At 38.4% G+C, this 20,303-nt stretch overlaps 1 protein-coding gene across 18 annotated transcripts in view; it reads right to left on the reverse strand.

Moving 5' to 3' along the window:
• Positions 1 to 255: 255 nt before the first annotated feature.
• Positions 256 to 20,303, reverse strand: part of RALGAPA1 (Ral GTPase activating protein catalytic subunit alpha 1) — a 131,425-nt gene continuing 111,377 nt past the window's right edge. For 10 of the 18 annotated variants that reach the window (XM_048059643.2, XM_048059651.2, XM_048059644.2 and 7 more), the window contains 3 exons: positions 10,503 to 10,627; positions 3,266 to 3,380; positions 256 to 1,683 (listed from right to left, as the gene is read on the reverse strand). In XM_048059643.2, the coding sequence (XP_047915600.2) occupies positions 1,587 to 1,683; positions 3,266 to 3,380; positions 10,503 to 10,627 (337 nt within the window). In that variant the 3' untranslated portion in view covers positions 256 to 1,586. Of the gene's footprint in view, positions 1,684 to 3,265; positions 3,381 to 9,494; positions 9,552 to 9,832; positions 9,864 to 10,502; positions 10,628 to 12,114; positions 15,523 to 20,303 lie in introns of those variants that run through there. The other 8 variants (XM_048059642.2, XM_066998016.1, XM_048059658.2 and 5 more) reach the window with 5 other exon arrangements.

A 20,303-nucleotide genomic window follows, 5' to 3' on the forward strand; every position in this document is an offset into this window, starting at 1 on the left:
ATTACCCTCCCGTCTCTGCTCGTACAGTCAAAGAAACAGGGCTACAGATGGCATTTACCAGAGCTGGGGACAAGTGTCCGATACGGTGTCCTTGCAGCGGATGGGGAGATCTCCCAAGAACTAGTTGACACACCAAGCTTTTAATATGAATGAAAACTAAGCCGTGTATCGCACTTAACTGCTCCACGTGTAATTTGCTTTTCTTTTACAAATTGCAGTAGGAATCTAATCACTGAGGTGAATGACCAATATACAGAAGGTGGTAAGAATAATTTTATTGTATTATTAAATAGCATGTTTTCTCTTCAACCATTACAAATTTGTAGATACTACATGAATGACAATACATAATTTATATTTTTATTGTTGCCCATATCATATGATATATTTACACATGCAGTTAGTATGGATGTCATGCTACATTTTGTTAACAGCATCTTGTTGTTTGCCAGACTCAAAATGTGAGCATTTCATCTGCTGTAGGAAAATATCTCTGGATGGGTGGAATGCGTGTACTAACCTGCACTTACAGGGTTGGAATCATCAGCATTGCAGGTCAGCCTCTTGGAGCATGTTCCCTTTTCTTCCTCAGTACACAGCATCAGAGCAATGAATTTGTATCAGGAAAGTGCTTTTTTTTTTTTTAACGTAAGAAACAATAATATACATCTAGACCCAGCAGCCCGGTGATAAAGGCTAAAAAACATGAGACTCAATGGCATTTACTATTGATAACACTTCCAAAAGCAAACATTATAAAAATATTTGGAAGCCAAGCATAAGTAGAATTTCAGCACAGTGATTTTTTTTCTTTTTCCTTTTTTTTTTCTTTTTTTCCTTCTTTTTTTTTTCTGGCATAGATTATGGCACCACCTGCACAGTTAAGAAATGATACATTGCTTTGTGAAGAAAGAGTTGGTGCTACTGGCAAGTTATTTTGTTTGGACACTGTAATGCTTGAAAGGCTGTTTAAGTATTTTATTCTTAACATAAATAGTCTGTACACAGCCTGTGCATTAACATTGTGACATCTGACAAAGACTTTACAAATGCAACTTCAATTTAAAATTGTACATTCATTTTCAAATTGTACACATTTCTTTCTTTGTTACAGAGAAAATTGCAGTGGGGCACAATAAATATAGTGTAATCAAACTGCAGTCTCCAATTCCATATGTCACTCAAGATCAACCAGAGTTAAAAATGACTACTGGTAAGATATCATAATCATCCAGGAAGGTAAAAGGTGCAGAGGACAAACTGCACTGGGAAAAAAAAAAAAAAAGGAGGGGGAGAAAAAAAAAAAAAAGGCAGCCTGGAGTTTGATTAAAAAAACAAACAAAAACAACCAAAAGCTAAAATAGTAAAGTAAAATTCCAGTGTCACTGTTTAAAATAAACATACAGAAAAAGGGTATGCAGGGAACGGGGCACACATGCGCTAGAGACGTTATCCTTCAGCTGAAAGCTGCGAGTCGTAGGAAGGGTTGCTGACGGCTGGTTACTAGAAAGCTGCAGGCATCTCAACATTAGGACTTGTTGGCCGAGCCAGAGGAGCGGCGCAGTTTCATGGACATTCGGCTCTTGCTAGTCCGAGGAGACATTGGAGAGGCTAAGTCTGTTCCATCCACCTGTGCTGTTGCTGCTGCTGGAGTTTCTCCCGGCTGAGTCTCTGGGCAGAAGCCTGCAGAGGACAGCAAGAACCAAACCCGTCAGTGCCGCCTTCCACGTGCGCAGCGCAGGAATCTATACACACAAGGGGCAGGTAGGAATTTCAGTGCTGTTGTCAAGCCCACAGCATATACTAGCCCTTTACCAGCTGTGGGTGATTGCACCGCACATGGAGCTAGCGACTGCCACAAAATCATCTCTAGAGAAAAGATGATGCCAGAAACCACTGAGCTGCAAGACTGCAGAGAACCCTCGGCAATTGAAACAGCACTGAGGTGGGCAGCGTCATCCTGCTAGCCAGGAGAACCGACCCCTCCAGTTCCCTGGCGGGGATGGGGAGTGATTATTCATGCCATCACCCAGAAGAATCCCGTCTATAATGAGAACATGAAGGTTAACGGCTCACTGCGCATGAAGGGAGTTCTGGGAATGCAGCTGAAAAGGTGGAGTGAATTGGGGTGAACTGGGAGAGCAACATATCTCCTCCCATCTAGGCTTTAGTCAGTGCTTCAAAAGGCCAATTCCTACAGGGCCCACAAGGCAGAAGCTTGAACAGATCGTACTAAGCGGATGCACTACGCATCCCAATTTCTTTGTAAAAGGAACAAGATGAATTTGAGATAACGGCATGGCGTTTGTCACCCAGCACCCAACTCCGCAGTGGGCCCTGAGTCCTCGCTGCGCGAGCCCTTCCCTTACTAACAGCCCGGTGGGACCCTCTGCCTCCAGTCAGCCTCCACAGAGGTCCAGAAGGGAGAGGAGGGAACGTGCAATCTAAATTACGTTCTCCTTCCTGGGTGCAGAACTTTAACACTATGCACTCGCACGCACAAAACCAAACTGCATTTTAATTGGCCGTTTGCAGAGACCGGCAGGCTGATTGAACCCAATTACCTCAGTTGCCACTAATCACTTTTGAGCTGTATGAATTACGGGCAGAAGCTTAGTCCTGCAGAAGTCAATGGGAAAACCCCTGCTGACTTTGGTAAGCCAGAATATCACTTGCTATTTCTTTCACATCACACTATTACTGGTAATACTTTAAAATAATAATGCAATAATCAGAACTGGAGACCTCTCTCCCTCAGTTAACATTTCATATATAATGGGCACAAAAAACATTCAAAACCGAGCACATTTCATTTGAAAGACTCCTCTAAAATAAAATCCCAGGTCATCAGGTAAGAAGTCTAAGAGTTCATTTAAAACACTGTCATAAACCTAAAGGATTTAGCGACCTGGATGTCCTCCTCGCCCGGTCCGTCATCTGCCTGCTCCAGAGGGACGGCCCAATACTTTCTGTCTTTTTCAAACCGACATGAGCCATTGAAGTGACAGGGAGGAAAAAGGGCTGTTATTTGTTCCCCAGCTGGTGACAGTAATTCTGTTCATGAACTAGGTACTTCATTGCCAAACAATCTGGAAAAGCATGATAATGCCTGACTCACTGTGCCTTATAAAAAAAGGCAAGCAGGGAAACATGCAGTCTCATTTTCTGAAATTCTATCTTGTTCTAATTTTACAAGGAATTAAAGCATTTCAAATGGTGGAAGATAGAGAATAGAAAATAACCGTTGTTGTTTTGCACAGCATACCATTCACAGCTAGCGTGAAAGACCTTCCGTTTCAAGCCTTTGCCCTTTACCTTGATGTGGCCAATGCTTTCTAGTGGAGGTTTTGGAAGGAGAAGAAATATCACAGCATTTCTTTCTTTGTTGAGAATGAAGAAGTGATGAGGAAGGAGAAGTGGAAAGAAGTGAGGAAGGGGGAGGAGAGAAGATAAAAGATAACAGGTGTGAGACATGAGACACGAACCGCAAAGATTGAAGGGTATTAACAGATGAGCACAGAAAACAGAATTTTGAATTTCATTATGTAATTGCTGCTCATGCTAAGGTTAAAGAGAATGATGAGTTAGTTATGTGCAATGAAGCAACAGCTCTGAAATCCAGCGTCATACTTACCAACTAAGCATTACAAGAAAAAAAAAGGAGAGAGAAAGAAAAGAATTCTATGACATTATCCAGATCCAGCAACCTTATTTATAACTGAGATACATCCTAAACATTGCCTGAAACGCTTTCTTAAAGTCTGTGAAAACATTTCAATAGTCACACACATAGACACAATCAAGAAGGAAAAACAAATGGCAATTTGATATATGGCTTCTGCTCCCCAGCTGTTTCACATTTTTACATATGCTACAATTATAGCCAGTCTCAACACGAGACTGCTGAAATCACGTAAAGAAAAAAACATTGTGTTTAAGCTTGTTAGTTTGAGTCAAAGACTAAAACCATACTGCGAAATTTTATCAAGTGCTGGATAAAGAAAACCTTAAAACCCCCACTATTTTAATTAAGGCATTATTCCAATCATATCTTTAAATTTTGCATATAATTTATGCAGACAGACATCAGAAAGCACAGATTCACATCTAATCCCATTTTAAAAAAACTGATGTAGAGTTATTGAAGAACAGAAGTCATGTAAAGTGATTTTCACATCTGAACATATCACACCAGAAGAGTGAAGAATAATGGCACTTAAAATATATTTAGTCTGGCAGCAATCAACAGGCTGATTAATAACTCAATTTCTTTAGATTTTAGATATATGTATCTATATATATATACGTACGCACATACACACACGTGGATATCATATGTGATTATATAAATTTTGCAAGTTTTGTTTCCCCTTCAGTTTAAAATCTTCAGTGTAGAATGCTGTATCTTTATATCTTTATGCAGTGAAATGTTTAGTTATCCAAACTAAAAAAATAGGGTTAAGTAAGAAAGCTTTATTGCCAATTGTCCTGGAACAAGAAAGTTCAATTCAAATAAACGAAATGAACGTGTTAGCATTTTTAAGAATTTGAAAAAATGTCAGAAAGTGATCCATTTTTTTCCTTCTCTTAGGCTTGACAACTGACCAGGCTAGCATGAAGCAATTTGATCAGCTATGATAGTTTAGGACCATAACGTAAAGCTGTTTCTGTTGTGAACAACAAAGTTGTTCAGCAAAGTTGAAATGGGACATTTTCCTATTCTATTTGAAGCTTTTAGGATCTTCTAAAGATAGTATGTTGGCTATTTGTCTCAGAAATGAGCTATTTAAATGTAAAACAGTACCCTAACTACACAGACTGGGTTAGAAGTGAACTGAGGTGGAGGGACCCAGGCGTACCATAACACACCCCTTTGCACAACTCACCTCACTCAACAATTCTGACTTTCAAAGAGGTGGAAATTTCACCGGCTAGAAGTCTGATGGGGTGCTGATACGCTACCTGTTAAGACTTCTGGCTTTATCACACCAGTTGTCTGGAACAACATTATCCTGAGTGCCATTTCTGAGAATGAGGGCACAGGAAAATATCACTTGTCTATGTTAATGCATTTTGATGGCTTTTTAATATACTTCAGCCTCCCACGTGGCCTCCGGGGAAGAGGGCCATCATTTTTGTACAGCTTCTGCCCTTCGCCACTCATACAAATACCAGTCCAAAGCTGGCCAAGCTATCAGTTATGCTCAGCAGAACCTTGCTTGAGTCAAGGCATTAATTCAATAATTTTGGGAAAAGATGAAAGGTTGCAAGAAGCACAGGCAGAGAAGGAAGACTGCAGAAGCAGCTGCCAAGCAAGACAAGAAGCTGAGGAGGGCGGCGAGTGACCTAAAGACCTGAGAGGCTAGAACTGGGTAGGAGAGAAAGAACTAAGAGCCAGACATGAGGAAGATGTACAGCAAGAAGTGGTTTATGGAGAATGAGCAGAAAAGCCAGTGTCCGATAAATTACAGAATGGTTTGCGTTGGAAGGGACTGTAAAGATCTCCTGGGTCCAGCCCCCCTGCCATGGGCAGGACACCTCCCACCAGACCAGGCTGCCCAAAGCCCCATCCAGCCTGGCCTTGAACATTTCCAGGGATGGGGCATCCACAGCCTCTCTGGGCAACCTGTGCCAGTGCCTCACCACCTGCTGAGTAAAGAATTTCTTCTGAATATCTAATCTAGATCTACCCTCTTCTAGTCTAAAACCATTCCCCCTTGTCCTAAATAAAGAACGCTCTTCAGAACCTGGCTTTAACCTACTAGATAAACCTATTCCTCTGTGTCATCAAATAGCTGTGAAACCCACTGGCAAAATTTCCAGTCTTTCCTCTAGGAGAGCTTCAGGCAGAGGTAAGACAGCTCATTATTGCACTACTTCAGTTTGCAGAAGTTGGTGGTGGATCTAGAGGCTACAACTTTGCTTACGAATCATACGGTAGTTAATCAGTAGTAAGGAATTTCTCTTCTGCCCTATGCCTTAAACAAAACAAAAACGAAAGTACTTACGCAAGAAAGTGTTGTTACAAGACAATAAAACTGTCAAGTCAAACATTCAAAAACTAGGAAATGTCAGGATTAAAATTGCACATGCTGCTTTAATTTCATCACCTTGTACGTATGCATGGAATGTTTTTTTATTGGACAATCATATTCCTTGCTTTTCAGTGGAAATGAACAAAGTTGATCTGTTTGGGTCTCCAGCAGTCCTCACTGGATTTATCACTTTGAAGTGCTGAGGATCCGCAGCTTACTACGACCCAAGTGGTCAACGCATGGGCAACAGCTCAGAAATGCATAACATTTCAGCTTCAGTCGTCCAATGTGGAATTTTTGGAAAATTTCATTAAGTTTTGTGGGTTTGCTCTGATCTGGAATGAAAGCATTTCTTACTAAGTTTGGACTGGAGAAGGAATAATGAGAAACTCTTCCCAGCCCTGCCAGACATACAGCCTTTCATAAAACATTTCTGTTTTTAACTGCATTTCTGGTCACAAAGTTCAACCATCACCACCAGGAGCATTGTTTGTCACCAGTGGTGCTTAGGCACCATCATTCTAATATGCAAAGGGATAACAGAGGGCCAAAAAGATGAACAGATTCTCTGTTCAAAGTTACACAGCACACAAGCAGCAGATCAGGTTAAGATGCAGGCCATGGAATTTGAGATTTTCTTGTGCAAGGCTGAAACACCACTACCTCTACATTCCTCCACTTCTCTCTCTGTAAGCTGGCATCCCCACTGACTTTGGGAGTGGGGCAGCAGGACTGGTCTGAACGCAGGCTTGAAAATGTAGGAACGACTGTTGGGATCAAATAGTCTTCTGCTGGCATCACAAGTAAAATACTATGACCCTTTTTAACAAGGTTTACTATACTGAGGTCCTATTTTTAGTAACAAGAGAGGAAAAAAAAAAGATGACAGAAAAAACAAAATCAAATCATCAGTACAATTTAAAACTCAGAGTCTTAGCATCGAGGGGTCAATAAGCCCTTCAATATCATTGAGCTTGTCATTGACAGTTTCCTCAGCCTACTCTGGTGTCACAGAAGTCTGGTTTACTCAATAGCTGTATAGCAGAAAATATTATTTTGTAGTTAACTCTACTTACCAGAGTCAGCACAAAGTAAAAAAAAAAAAAAAAAAAAAAAAAAGAAAAGAGCAGCTACTGAATTACATTCTGTGATCAAGCAGGGTTAATTAAAAAAAAAAAAAAAAAAAAAAAACATATATCCACTACATTAGTCAAGTTCCTAAACCTGGGAAGATGGACTTTTCATGTATTTTAACAGGGCAACCTAGATATCTAGATAAAACAGCAGCAGCCACAATTACTTTGTATCAAGCAGCAACCACTCTAAGGAAGGAAACAGCTTTTGCTGAGGACTGAAGCTTTCATAAAATACACCAATCTGAGAAAATACAGTTTGTAACCGAATGGCATAGCCTCTATATGCTGACTGTCATAGTTCAAGTGAAGAATTTGGCATGCTGAAAGCAGCCCATAGGGTCCCAACAACAAAAATAAAATACAGTGCTTGTTGATGGGCTTTAGTAGCTTCGCAGTTTCTATATATATCTTAGAAGAAGAAATTGTATATAATATTTTATAAAAATTAAACATATTTGACAACTATAAGCTTCAATATCATGATCCAACTAAACAATCAAGTCTAAAATAAGGAAATATTTTCTAGTTGCTTGTGGTCTTTTTTTTTTTCATAAAAAGCAGATATAAATAAAATATTATATAAAAAAGTAATTGCAACATATTTTTAGAAGCTGGTCAGATTTTTGGATGACCCAGAAATGTCTGAGAGGTAGCCTGCAAGGTTTTGAGTCATCTTGGAGGTGATGAATGCGTGTAGATGCCCAGGCAGGATTCCAGTACCGATCCTATGCGTAATCCTGGCACAAGTGAGACCTCCGTACCTATCTTTCAATACAGCTGTCTGATGCAGGGACCCTAGTAACATAGGGGTAATAAGTATTTTAGTAGCACATCAGGTGGATTGTTTCTTGGGATCACGGTCCTTCAAAGTTCAGGTCCATCTGTAGGCACCCTGCTCACAGGTCTGCCTTCACGAGAACTGGACACCAGCGGTTTGCCCATTAACCAGCCCTGGGGAAGCCGTTTTGGCAGATGACCGCAGTACTAAATTACACCTGCTTCAGGCTTTACAGTCTGTGCTCTCCTGAGTCAGCTTGGAGGCAGAAAGTCTGGTGCTACTCCAGGCACTGTTCTGGAGCTGAGCATCAGAGCACCTGGAGCCCTGGACCCAGCGTGGGTCAGCCCTGAGGTCTGGGAGCGCCGAGGGGCCAGGTTGCAATAAGGACTCCCACAGCATTCCTGGCTTCCCTGTGCTGCAACTAAAAGTCAGTCAGGGAGCTCTGGGGATAGGCTCTTGGATGCTGGGTCACAGTGAGCTGCATCTACGGCCTAGGGAGATCCTGGCTGCTCCTGGCACAGATGCGTTGGTCAGCTCCACCACACTCCACAAAGTTCAGAAGACGACGTCCCTTAGGGTAGGAGGTGACATTTTGTGGTATGTAAACACACGTGCATACACTCAAGTGTGAAATAGATCACAAGTTCCTATTAATGAGATTCCTGCAGAAAATTAGTACCTGTGAGAGAAAGCTTAAGACTAAAATCAAGTTTTTCAGTAAAAATCTTTTTTCTAGATCAAGTTAGAGAAAGTAAGTACGACTTGGACAATTTTTAAGGGAATATAGGATTTTGCCCCTGTTCTGTACTAGTTTGGTGCAAGGGAGAAAAGCAGCTTTGCTTCACCCCAGAAGAAGGAGCTAGATGAACAGAGAACGATTTAGCCTGGAATGAGATTTCCAGAAGTGATCAGGCAGAACTGATAAGAGTGCACTAGAATATAGGATCTATACTAGTGATACGGAACTGTCTGATGCTGAATGCTTACTGAGCGCATTAGGAAGGAAAAGTGGTAAGGATTGGTACCCCTGCTTATTGCTTCCAATGTTTCTAGTTACGGATTTCTCCTATTCAAACGTTTTCATACATTAAATTAAATTACTATTTTTGTACTGATTTAATTAGTTTTAAATCACTGCCTTTTAATTTGGTTTCCCTTTGGTTTTGATGATTAGAACTGGCACAGCTATCCACTTACACTTTAAAACTGCGCCTCATTTCCACTTACAGTTTATACCTTCACACAAAGCTATCTCAGTGTTTCAACATCTCTCAGTCATTCTTTCTGCAGTCCTAATCAGAATGCTTTCATAATTTTAAAATTGATTTCTGCAAAATTTTGCAATTAAGAAACAAATTTTGAGATAATGACTTACCGAATTAATTCTTACAAAATTTATTTTATTTAGATTTACAGCTTTTCCACAGTAGCACTTCGATTTATTTGACATTAAATAAAGTTTTCTGAACAAAGAATTTCAAGTGTTACACATTCTTCTTCTCCTTCTCTCCTATGTTATCACTGCAGAATGTCTTACAACATCAATGAAAGACAGTACAGGGTACAAAACACACCACTGCCATCCAGTACTACTTGTTCATGCTGAGAAACAAAGGTCAAAACAATAAAGTGTTACTCATTCAACAACTGTCTCTACCATTAGTTACCTTAATCCCAGAACCAGTGTTAGTGCTTCATGCAGACCTGAGGTTAGTAAAAGACTAAAACTTTAAGAAGATGTAGTGGTCATTTCTCAATCAGTGTGAAATTCTTTTTAGTGTGAACAAGAGCAACAAGGAAAGTTTGCATACAATTTGGTTACAAGCTTAGTGCTCTAGTAAAAGTAATAGGAACAAAGGGTTTTTTTGGACACTTTGTCTTACCTTCAGATAAACAGAACTGATATTTAATGATCTAAAAGAGGGGAAATAAAATAAATGAAATAATCATAAGGAGTTCAAGGAATTTCAGAACAGGAAGGCCTTGAGTTACTCATTTTCTTACCGATTTTCTTATTAGTAACTGAAAATGCAGTATCCTCTTATAAACCAGGTATTTTAGCGGAAAGTAAAAATCACCTTAAAAACAACTTTGCAACTAACAACCTGGAAACAAAAGCGGTGATCGCAAGGCTCTCAGGCTTCTAGTTTCAAACTTTACATTCTAAAAATGAGAGCTTAAAACTTTCTTATAGGAAAAGTGTGCTTACATTAAATAATTTATCTGTTTGAACTAGCCAACATAAAGAAGTACCAGCACTTTCAGATTTTATACAGGAGAATGCAATAAAATTAATTGTAAAAATATAGAATCTGCTTGCTAGGTTCAAGTAGCTTGCCAAATTTAATGCCACACATTTTCCCATGATGCCAGACAACAGAATAAGGAATTAAAGGCAACTTTGCCCAAGTTCTCAAAATAGGTGCATACAGTCTTTCAGATTAATGGTAACTCTTAATGATATGTAAACGTTTGAATTTTTATTCTTTATAAGTAAGGATACTGCATTTCAAGTAAGACTGTATAAAAACAGTTCTTTACTGTACTGCTTACCTGTGTCCGAGGGCAAATGGTGGTAAGGTGCTGGACAGAAAACCTGCGCAGCAAAATCCTCAAAAGTTGTAGGTTCTAGGTGATGTTGGACAATCGTTTGCAGGTATCGTGCTCTCTCCTCATAACTGGTTTAGCCAAGAATTAAGGAACAATTTACATCATGTACTGTAACTGCTAAATACCAATGCCAAGTATTTCAGAGTTCCTATTTTTGTTAAATACATATTGTGTATTTCAGTGACAGTACACACTTTAACTCTTTACATAACTCTGACATTATCTGATGCACTGTAGTGATATGAACTGTAAGGCACACATGGTCAATGTGAACCATTATGGTTAAACCATCTCTTTTTCAAGTCTCATACAATACCTTCTGAAAATCTTTTCCAACAGCAATGTAAATATTCTCTTTAAACTAACCGATTTGGCTGCAGTTTTGTTACAATTAAATACAAAAATCTCACAATTTTTAAGAGTATAGCACGAAATGTAACAGATGAACATTAACACAATAATTTATTTTGCACTTTTCAATAACAAACTCCTTCTGTAATCCCTAAACACACACGCAGTTAAGATAAATACATAGCTAAATTTGAGTATTGGGAAAAACACCTCATCCATTGTGCCATTAAAACAAGCAAGAATATTTGTAAAGAATCTGCAGGACCCTTAAATACTGGCTAACAGGGTGTCAGCAGGGCACTGACAGTAAAATACTGTACTTCTTCCTTTTCATTGCATTCTCCTTCTCTGATATTATTGACAAGAGACCAGTATCTTGAAGTGTTGCTGCTTTTGAAGAACCCTCTCCAGGCTGCTTGTTCCAGCAGGCCTGATTGTGCTGTTAGCACAGAGTGAGCGAGAAAAAGAGAGAATATTTCTGCTGTTCATGAAAGCAACTATGGAAATGGCTGTCAAAATGTAGAGCAGCAGGCAGCAACATACAATTATCAAGAAAAACTCCCATGCTGACTTCATGTCGTATAGTTCCTGAACTGAGAAATCAGTTAACCTTTTCTCTCACAACTTTCCAAGTCCTCTGGCTGGACTCAGTATTTTGAATGAGGGAGACCTTCTCAACTTATCTTATGTAACCATAAAACGATTGGGATTTTTTCCTGGCATTTATGCTTGTGCACATTTTGTTTCCATATTTTATTTTTAGACAGTAAGATCAACTTCCTATTTTTTTTTCCTAGAAAAGCAAAAACACAGAACAAAACGAAAACCCCAAAACAGAAAAACAAACAAAAAACAAAACAAAACAAAAACAAAACAAAACAGCATGCTGTGGAGAAACGCATTCAGAATCAGTTTCTTGAAGTTCTGACTTCAGGTTTGCTGCTCTTTTTGGGGGTGTGGGAGGGGAAGCAGTATCTTGCGTCCTGCACACATCTTTTTAGCAACTGAAACATGAGAACTGCATAAGAAGTGTCGATTTTTTTAAATACCAAGTGCTAACATTTTAAATAAATAAGTATACTGTTTTCAGTTATGATAATCAGTACAATTCTCAGCCTTAAATTACAGCTGGAAACAACAGCCTTCATCTTAGCTATTAAAAGTATACCTAAAATGTTACAGAACTTTTCCTACGAAACCTTCCTGTCCTTGTTTTCTGTACAATATTTACAATAGATATTGCAGTACATCTAAATATGAAGGAATGCAAAAAGAATATATTATCTGAAAAAAACTTCATAGTGAATAACATCATCTTTGTTGTATTTCCTGAGACCACAACTTGCTCACATGGTGAAACTGTGAAACAATTTTCCCTCCAAAATTTGTGTTGCAAATTCCTTCTGGATCCTCAGAGATCTGAAACCCAGCAGAATTCTCAATCTGGAGAAGCTATAACAGAAGCACGGGGACAAGAGAAAATATAAAAATCTCCCATTGTAGAGGTTCTTAGGTTGGGGGATAAACACAGTATTGAGCCTTAAGAGAGGAGAGTAATATAGCACAGTTTTTAAGAGGCTATGTATAAGTGGTAGAGGATGAAACTGATGGTTGAAGTCTAAATAATACTACGTATCTCACAACTTGTTGAAAAGCACTTTTTTCATTGGGGGAGATTCACAGCTGCTGAATTTTCTGCAGTTAATAGAGTCCTTTGATTCACAGCAGTGCCCCTTGCACAAAAAATACTGGCCTTTGTGTATTACCAGAAACTAATTTTCTATTTGGCTGAAAAGGGAAAAATGGGGTTATTGCTTCTCCCTCCTACAGAGCTTTTCATTATGCCTGATGCACTCAACTTCTAAGCTCTTCTGAGAAAAAAAATAACTGAAGAGGCAAGAGGTAGAAAAATGAGCTTGTTAGCACATTAGAAGTGAAGTATCTTGGTGGGCCCTAGAAATTCCCAGTGGTGTGTTAACTTATCACTCTATGCATGCTGGCACTGATAGTCTCCCAATTGATCACTCTCTTTTCGCACCAAAGGTGCTGCCAGGAAGCAAAGGCTGAAGGCCCACAGGAGAACAGACTGCTATCAAAACAAGCTGTTTTTAAAAGTCTGCTTGAATGGGTAAAATGTTTCATGAAAAAGTAGGGTGGAGACACCTACCTGCTTTTAAAATGTTCTACTTTCAGAGGTCTCTAAAGGAAACCTTTTAGTTTATCCTATTACATCCAAAGCTTATACACAAATAAGGCAGAAATGAAGGAAAGTTACCACTTTGAATGTGACAAGGACTTTCCCATTCTCCAATCTATGTGCCTATCTCCTAACCAAATAGAGAAGTCTTGACACAGATGCTGACTGAGGAGGATAATGATGTTTTTGTTACACAATGGAGAGGACATGCTTATATCAGTTCTAGAAGACGAATTCAAATGCACACTTAGCACACCTGGAGGAAAGTAATTCAGCTAGCCAGGTTACTTCGCATCTTAGCAATCCACAAAACCATCTGCACCGGGTTAATAACAGAACCCCGCTTAAAAAGGAACACAAATCTGAGGCGAAAGCCAAGTCCAAGGCTTGCAGCATTCTGCACTAAGAAAGGACACAGTCTCCTCCTCCGAACAGCTCTTCTGTTAGAAACTGAGTAGCTGAGATTTGGCTACTTCTATCTTCTATTCACTTAGACTTTAAGAACATGCTAGTATTTTAAACTCCATATTGTCATGCTTTTGTGGCTGTGATAATCTAGTTCCACACTGCATTTGAATGCAACTATCAGCAAGAGTGACCATAATCCCAAGGTAGTTAATTTCTACATTACTTCTAATAGGCTGGACATTTATTTCTTTAAAATGCTGCTCTCTAGGGAAGAGTTATTAGCACCTATAAATTGAGTGGCACACACAAACTCAATGGCAAGTAATAATAGGGCAATGCAAGCTGTATGCTTACTGTGAGTGGGTGTTGCCACTGGCATCAGCAATTAAGATGGAATGGGAAGGATGCACAGACAAACCAATGGGGAAAGAATCTGGCACAGAGAGTAACTAAATACATAAACCAACAATGCTGTGAGCTTTCTGCTTCCAAAGAAGGTGCTAACTGGAACAAAAGAGAACGGATAAAAAGGTAAGATACACGTTATTTGTACAGGAACCCACCCAAATCTGTTGGCTAAAAACTTGCTGATGTATAATCCACAAAAAGCAAAACAAAAAAAATGCAAAGATTTGAAGAAATGACTTCATTATACTTTTCCAGATGTTATTGTTATGAGAAATACGATCAATACAGCAGAAAAATCAGAAATCGTACCTTTACAGGTCATTCAGGATGTAGTCACTGCAATTAAAATTTCATTTACATTACAATCCATTTTACTTATTCTCCAATCTGCAATTATTTCTAACGATACTGAAAATACTGTACTTTCCATTACTACAGACTTGAGATCTTTTTTAGACCTGTTGATTCTCATTTGGGAACAAGCACCAAAATTCTGGCTGTCAGATCACTACTTGTGCTTAATCTGCCTGAGAAACAACAGCTCACCTAATAGCTCTTCATCAATGTTGAGTGTATTACATTTTTTTATTTATTTTTTTAACTTAAGGTCTCATTAAATTCCTATGGCAGCATACACCTAAATCTTCAGATTCTTTTTGCATTACCTAAGCTAGAACTTTCTCTAGCCACCTACATGAACAATTTGTCTAGGGTCCTACCACACATCTCAGTTGCTGCCCTATGCCCGTTTTTCCCCTCAATAAATGAATTTTTATCTACCCAGAACAGCTTACGGCCCACTTTCTGAACATCCTGCGTAGATGAAGCAGTCTCTTCAGATATCACCATCAATCTGCCATTCCCTACTGCAAATGCACGTTCCTTATTTTAACTTTACAGTTGATACCTATTTGGTCCATTTGATCAAAACTACTCTCACCTGCTGTTAACACAACCATTCTCACTCACACAACATTTTCAGACAGGCACTTCTGTACTTTCTTCCTTTGCCTAGCACCAGGTCTCCCTAAATGTCCACAAAAAAAACACCCTTTAACCCTCCTCCCTTTGCTATTACATTTATCTAAAAAGAAACAAAGAAAACATCTTGGAAGATGTATATCATCTATTGGTGTGTAGATCATGCAACTACTCATGCTGATCACTGCTATTTCATATTTCCTTGTATTTTGTATCTGCCTTCATTTATTGTCTTCATTTTTATATTTAGCTTTTTGACTTCAAACGACATTTGTCTTGTCTGTACAGCATGCCAGCATAAAGAGACTCTGGTCTATGAGAAGGGTATATGTGTGCCACAATAAAAAAAGTGAAATATTTCTCTGTGCTTTTTCATCCAGCATCTTTTTCCTTCATATCCAAAACAATTCCTTCAAAGATCCACTTGTTTTTATCCATGAATTTGCCACCCTTCCATTTGATGAGGAAATATATTTGCTAATTACCCACATCTCTCAGTTTGTCTTCAATTTTCCTTTCCTGCAATTCGAACCATGCAAGCTCCGTAAGATCCTGTATTGCCCAGTCTCTTCTACCGTCTTCGTCTTTAAAGTCCTTATGTTGTCCATCTCCTCATAACCATTTCTGTAGAGTTACTGTCTCATTCTAACTACTGGTTTTCTTCCCATTCTTATTTACACATGTGTAACATCAGGAAAAAGTCTGCCTGTAAGCTTTAGAATTAAATAATATGTTTTGCAAATAACCTATCCGGTATTTATCAATTAAAGAAAACTGGATTCCTGATTGGTATGTTATCATCATCCAGGGAATAACAATCTCAAAATTTCATTAACCTGAATCTGAAAAAAAATGAAGAAAAAAAAAAGCAGTTTCAACATGGAGTAAAATTTCCATGACTTTAATCAAGAATGTGGTGCTTCACAATTCTGTAACCTACACGCTAGACTCATTAAAAGGGACTGGAGAAGAAATTCTAGTGTCTGCTCCCAAGACCATCTGATAACAAAGGCTTCCTGAGCAGTGACTGGAATCCAGGGACTCTCCTCTCCCAGGGAAGTACCATAACCACTGGTCTCTACAGATGAGCATGTACTTTCCCTGTGATGCAGAGTATATTTCACGGAACGAAGAGCAATTTCAGCAGTGAACTGAGCGTGCCTTATTACAAAAAGTCCTCAGTCCCAATGGCCAGAGCAACACCCTTGTAAGAGGCAGTAGATGTGGCCTCAGAGCTGGAAACAGTTCTCATTTCCTGGATGACTGATGCAACTGAGTCGCCTCCCGTTGTTTTCGTGTGGGCTCTAATCCAGCGAGCACACTTTCAAAACTCCTAGCACTGCTGCTTTACAGACAAGAAGAGTAAAGAAATGCCTTCCTACTCAAGGGATAAAGAGAAGTATGAACCGGGTGTGTGGCTGTTCAGGATATAGAAAGAACTTAGGCAGCTCTAGCGTGTGCTGAAGTGGACAGGTTTCCAGGGAAGGGTAGCAACAGAAGCTGCAGATACCTGTGGACGTCAGAGGTATCCTACACCGGGCATTCGCTGTGTGGAGATTCTTAGCACCTCTCTTTAGACTCAAGCATCTCTAAGGGCTTTTGGCAGGAACTTGTGTTAGGCTGACTTGGTCAGTAGTTGTATGCTGAAATACTCTAAAGACTGTGAAAAAAATACAGACAATGTTTTATCACAACGGATTTCCTAAGCAGCATCTGGAAGGAAAGATTATGCTGGGGAACATATTCAAAGACAGAAAGTTTAAAAAGGGCTGAAGGCACAATTTATTAATATGTTCAAATGGTTATGGAAGGATTTATAAAGCTTGAAAAATCTCTTTAAAAGGTAAGTACGTCATTCGTTCCAAAGAATTTGAAACAACTGCATTTGTGAAGTACCTAAAGTCACCAATAGCAGAAAATCTGTAATTTCCCAGCAGTCAAAAGAAAGTATTTACCATTTCAGATAAAACAATAAAATGTCATGCCACAGCTTCCAGTTTAATAGATGACTACAAGATCATTTCTGGATGATTTAAAATGCATCAAGGTCACTATAGTTCAGGAAATACCCTACAACTATGAAGTTCCAAACCGCAGGCCCAAAGGTGCTACAGCCACTTCTAGACTCTCACTGGTGGGCTGGTCAAGGCCAGTAGACTAAAAGCACAAGTTGTTTTGTGTTTTTTTTTTTTTTTAAGAAAATAATTAAGAATTTTAACAAAAATATTGACTGTCATTTCCAAAGACCTGTGAAATGGAGTAAAAATGTGGGCTTCTCTTTTTTTTTTTTCTTTTTACATCACTGTCTGTCTCATTCACACAAACTGAACACAAATCAAAATATCAAATACCTCCATGAAAGTTTTAGTCATAAATTACTTGTGCTGCTTATATGTATGTGCACACGTGTGTAGGTTCACAATGTAACTGCATATTGGCATATGTGATCACAATACTGACGGTATGTAGCATCTGAGAGTCTTTGATTCCAATGTTAGGAAAAAGAGGATTTTTTTGGTGATTGCCTAGAAATGGCTTCTTGAAAAAAGCCAGAGAATGCATTTCTAAATAGCAAGATGGACCTTTTCAGGTTAAATTGCAAACTATTGTCAGAAATACATGTACAGCTGCATCCCTGGCAGTTCCAACTGTTAGCAAAATCATCTAAGAAGTCAATATATATTGATATGATTGTGGAGAGTATGACTTTGTGAGCCAGGCATTTGGAAAATAATTTAGACAAGCAGAAGCCAAAGTACTGCTTCCATCCTTAACTGGAAAATGAAAACCCTCCACCCAGAGATACTTGCTTGTAGGGTCAATGGACACCTGTAAGTGTTCGTTTTTTGTTTTTTTTTTTTGATTGCATGTACACTATTTATATGAAAGAGATCAACAATATTTTAACAAAAGCTACATAAGATGGCATCCTTTTGTTTACATTTGCCCCCTCATCAGATTTAGAAGCTCACTTCTTTGCTAGGAAAAACCTGCAGTATTGTCAACAGTCAAAAAATGCTCCCAGGGTATTCAAGACCAAAGGAAAAATAGAAATAGCGAGGCAAAATAAATGGCAGACATTGGTAGAAGTTTTCAAGTTTCTTGCTCTCTGGCCTGAAAAGGTGTGCAAAACCCACAGAATTAATTGCTACAATTTGAAATTGCTACAATTTGAGGTACTTAGAATGAAGAAAATGCCAATTTTATCGGGCAGATTCTTCCTAGTAAATTACAATTCCTGACATCAAAATGTGAAAAGAGGATTGCCTCCAGAAAAAGACAGCAAGTACAGGTTAGGACCAAAGTTTTAGAGATGAAAGAAAAACTTAGCCATAGCAAAATTTGACTTTTAAAGGAAGACAGGACAAAATCCAGACATCACAGAAATGGAAGTTTTTTCTGGGAAATCTCACTTTGAAAGAAGAGATTGTGCAGTGGTTGTCAAACCAGCTGAACTCATACTGAGTCACAGCTATTTGTACTCTTTGTTTGCTCTTAGAATTCAGGATGTAAGTTGGGCTGCTATTGATCCAGTGTTGGAAGCCCTGCAACTAGCTGCGTTTTGGATGTAGGTGGGTGATCAGTATCAACCGGCCACACTGAGAGGAATAGTTAAAGTTCTGTTTTATTCCAAAAAGTGACTCTGTACAAGTGGCATCATGGTGTTCCCTACTTATTACATTTCAGTGATTTCCACATCTAGCTTGCACAGTATACAAATAAAGAGATTCTTTTTTCCAATTGCAACTTCTGTTAAGTCAACTAGAACTCTCAAAGTCGGCATGGACTCTTTTCTGTTCCTTAAATACTGCCAGTATCAAAAATTACATATAAGTATTTTGCTGTGTGCAACTGTTTACACAGATATGCTGTAAATGAAAGCAGCTTCTACATATACGAGTTTATCCTCGACACCGATGATTCATAAAGCAGAATTCAGTTTATGATTCTCATATCTGATGCAAGTTATTTAGGTTAAAGCAGGAAAAAAAATTGCAATGCTTGACACAGGTGAAGGTGAATTATATATGACAATCTACTAAGTAGCGTAGATATCTCAATACAAAAATCAAAATTACTATTAAAAGCAAGTAACAGACTATAGAATTTAAGCAAACAGAGTACAGTATCTAGCATCCATAATGAAAATCTTTTTCAGAAAAACTGTAACTGCCAAAGGGCTTTCTGAGGCAATTTCTGAGGTGTAATTTCTTCATGATGAAAAATAAGGAAATATGCAATAGATAAATCCATACAAATTAATCCCATCATTCCAGATTTTGAAATTTGTTTTGAATGCATATACTTGCATCATTCCTTAAATGAACATAACAAAAAGTACTTGTTGTTTTTTACACTACTAAAAAGTTCAATATATTTTTAATAAATTAAAGTTTTTGGGAAATTATAACAACACATTTTTGCCATTTAGAGGCTTTTTTTCTTAAAGAGTACTAATCTTACAGCTAAAGGAGATTAATTCTAGTGTATCTACCTTATAGTTAAATGATTAAAAATTTTGCAAGGCAAGTATAAGCTAGATAAAGTTGCAGCCACTAAGTGCTTCTGAGTCAATAATACTGCCTTCTGCCTAGTTTACTGCCACATTACACATTGAAAGGCATTGACTTTATCTGAATTTATATGAGAATCTGCATTTTTACAGTGTAAACACTTTCAAAATTGGTAAATTATTACAAGAAATGATAATTGATGCTTAAATTTTCATTGGAAAGCCCAGTACTGTCCTTCTAGGAACATCCTTGGTATATCATTTATTTTTATGTTGTTCCATCAGACCTTACAGCTAACTAAATTCTTTAGTGGTTTATAACATCTTCTGTGAAGAAAAAGCTGTGATTCATCAGAGCAGACAAAGCTGGGCTTTAATCCATTCCTATAACCATATTGCCAAGTCTATATTGTTTACATTGCGTCTCAATTAAGAGACAGGCAGGACACCTGGTACTTCTTTATCTAAGTCCCACGGGCTGCCAGATGACTCAAAATCCATAACAGGTGCTAAGGCAGTGTGAGCGTAGCACCATTAACACAAGCTGGAATTAGATAAAATTTGGACTATGCTTAACCACTTAAAACACTCAATTATGAAACGAAAAATGTAACCACTTTGCACCAAGCGTCTTTAGAAAAGGCACTTACAAAGATATGTAGAATTAAAGTGCAAGTGTAATGTGCTTAACAGAAATCTTTAGGATAAATATTCTCCTGAAGCATATAAAAAACAGCTATAGAAAAAAGTTATAATTTTAAGACTACCATAGCAAAATATTATGAGATTACACTTACTAAATGGAATGGATTCTAATTCTCATCATCTGCTTATGCAACAAAAATGACAACACTGATGTTCAGATTTCTAGCCATTTTAAAGGCAA

The sequence above is a fragment of the Anser cygnoides genome, chromosome 5 (assembly GCF_040182565.1).
Source record: "Anser cygnoides isolate HZ-2024a breed goose chromosome 5, Taihu_goose_T2T_genome, whole genome shotgun sequence".
In the NCBI taxonomy this organism is placed as follows: domain Eukaryota; kingdom Metazoa; phylum Chordata; class Aves; order Anseriformes; family Anatidae; genus Anser; species Anser cygnoides.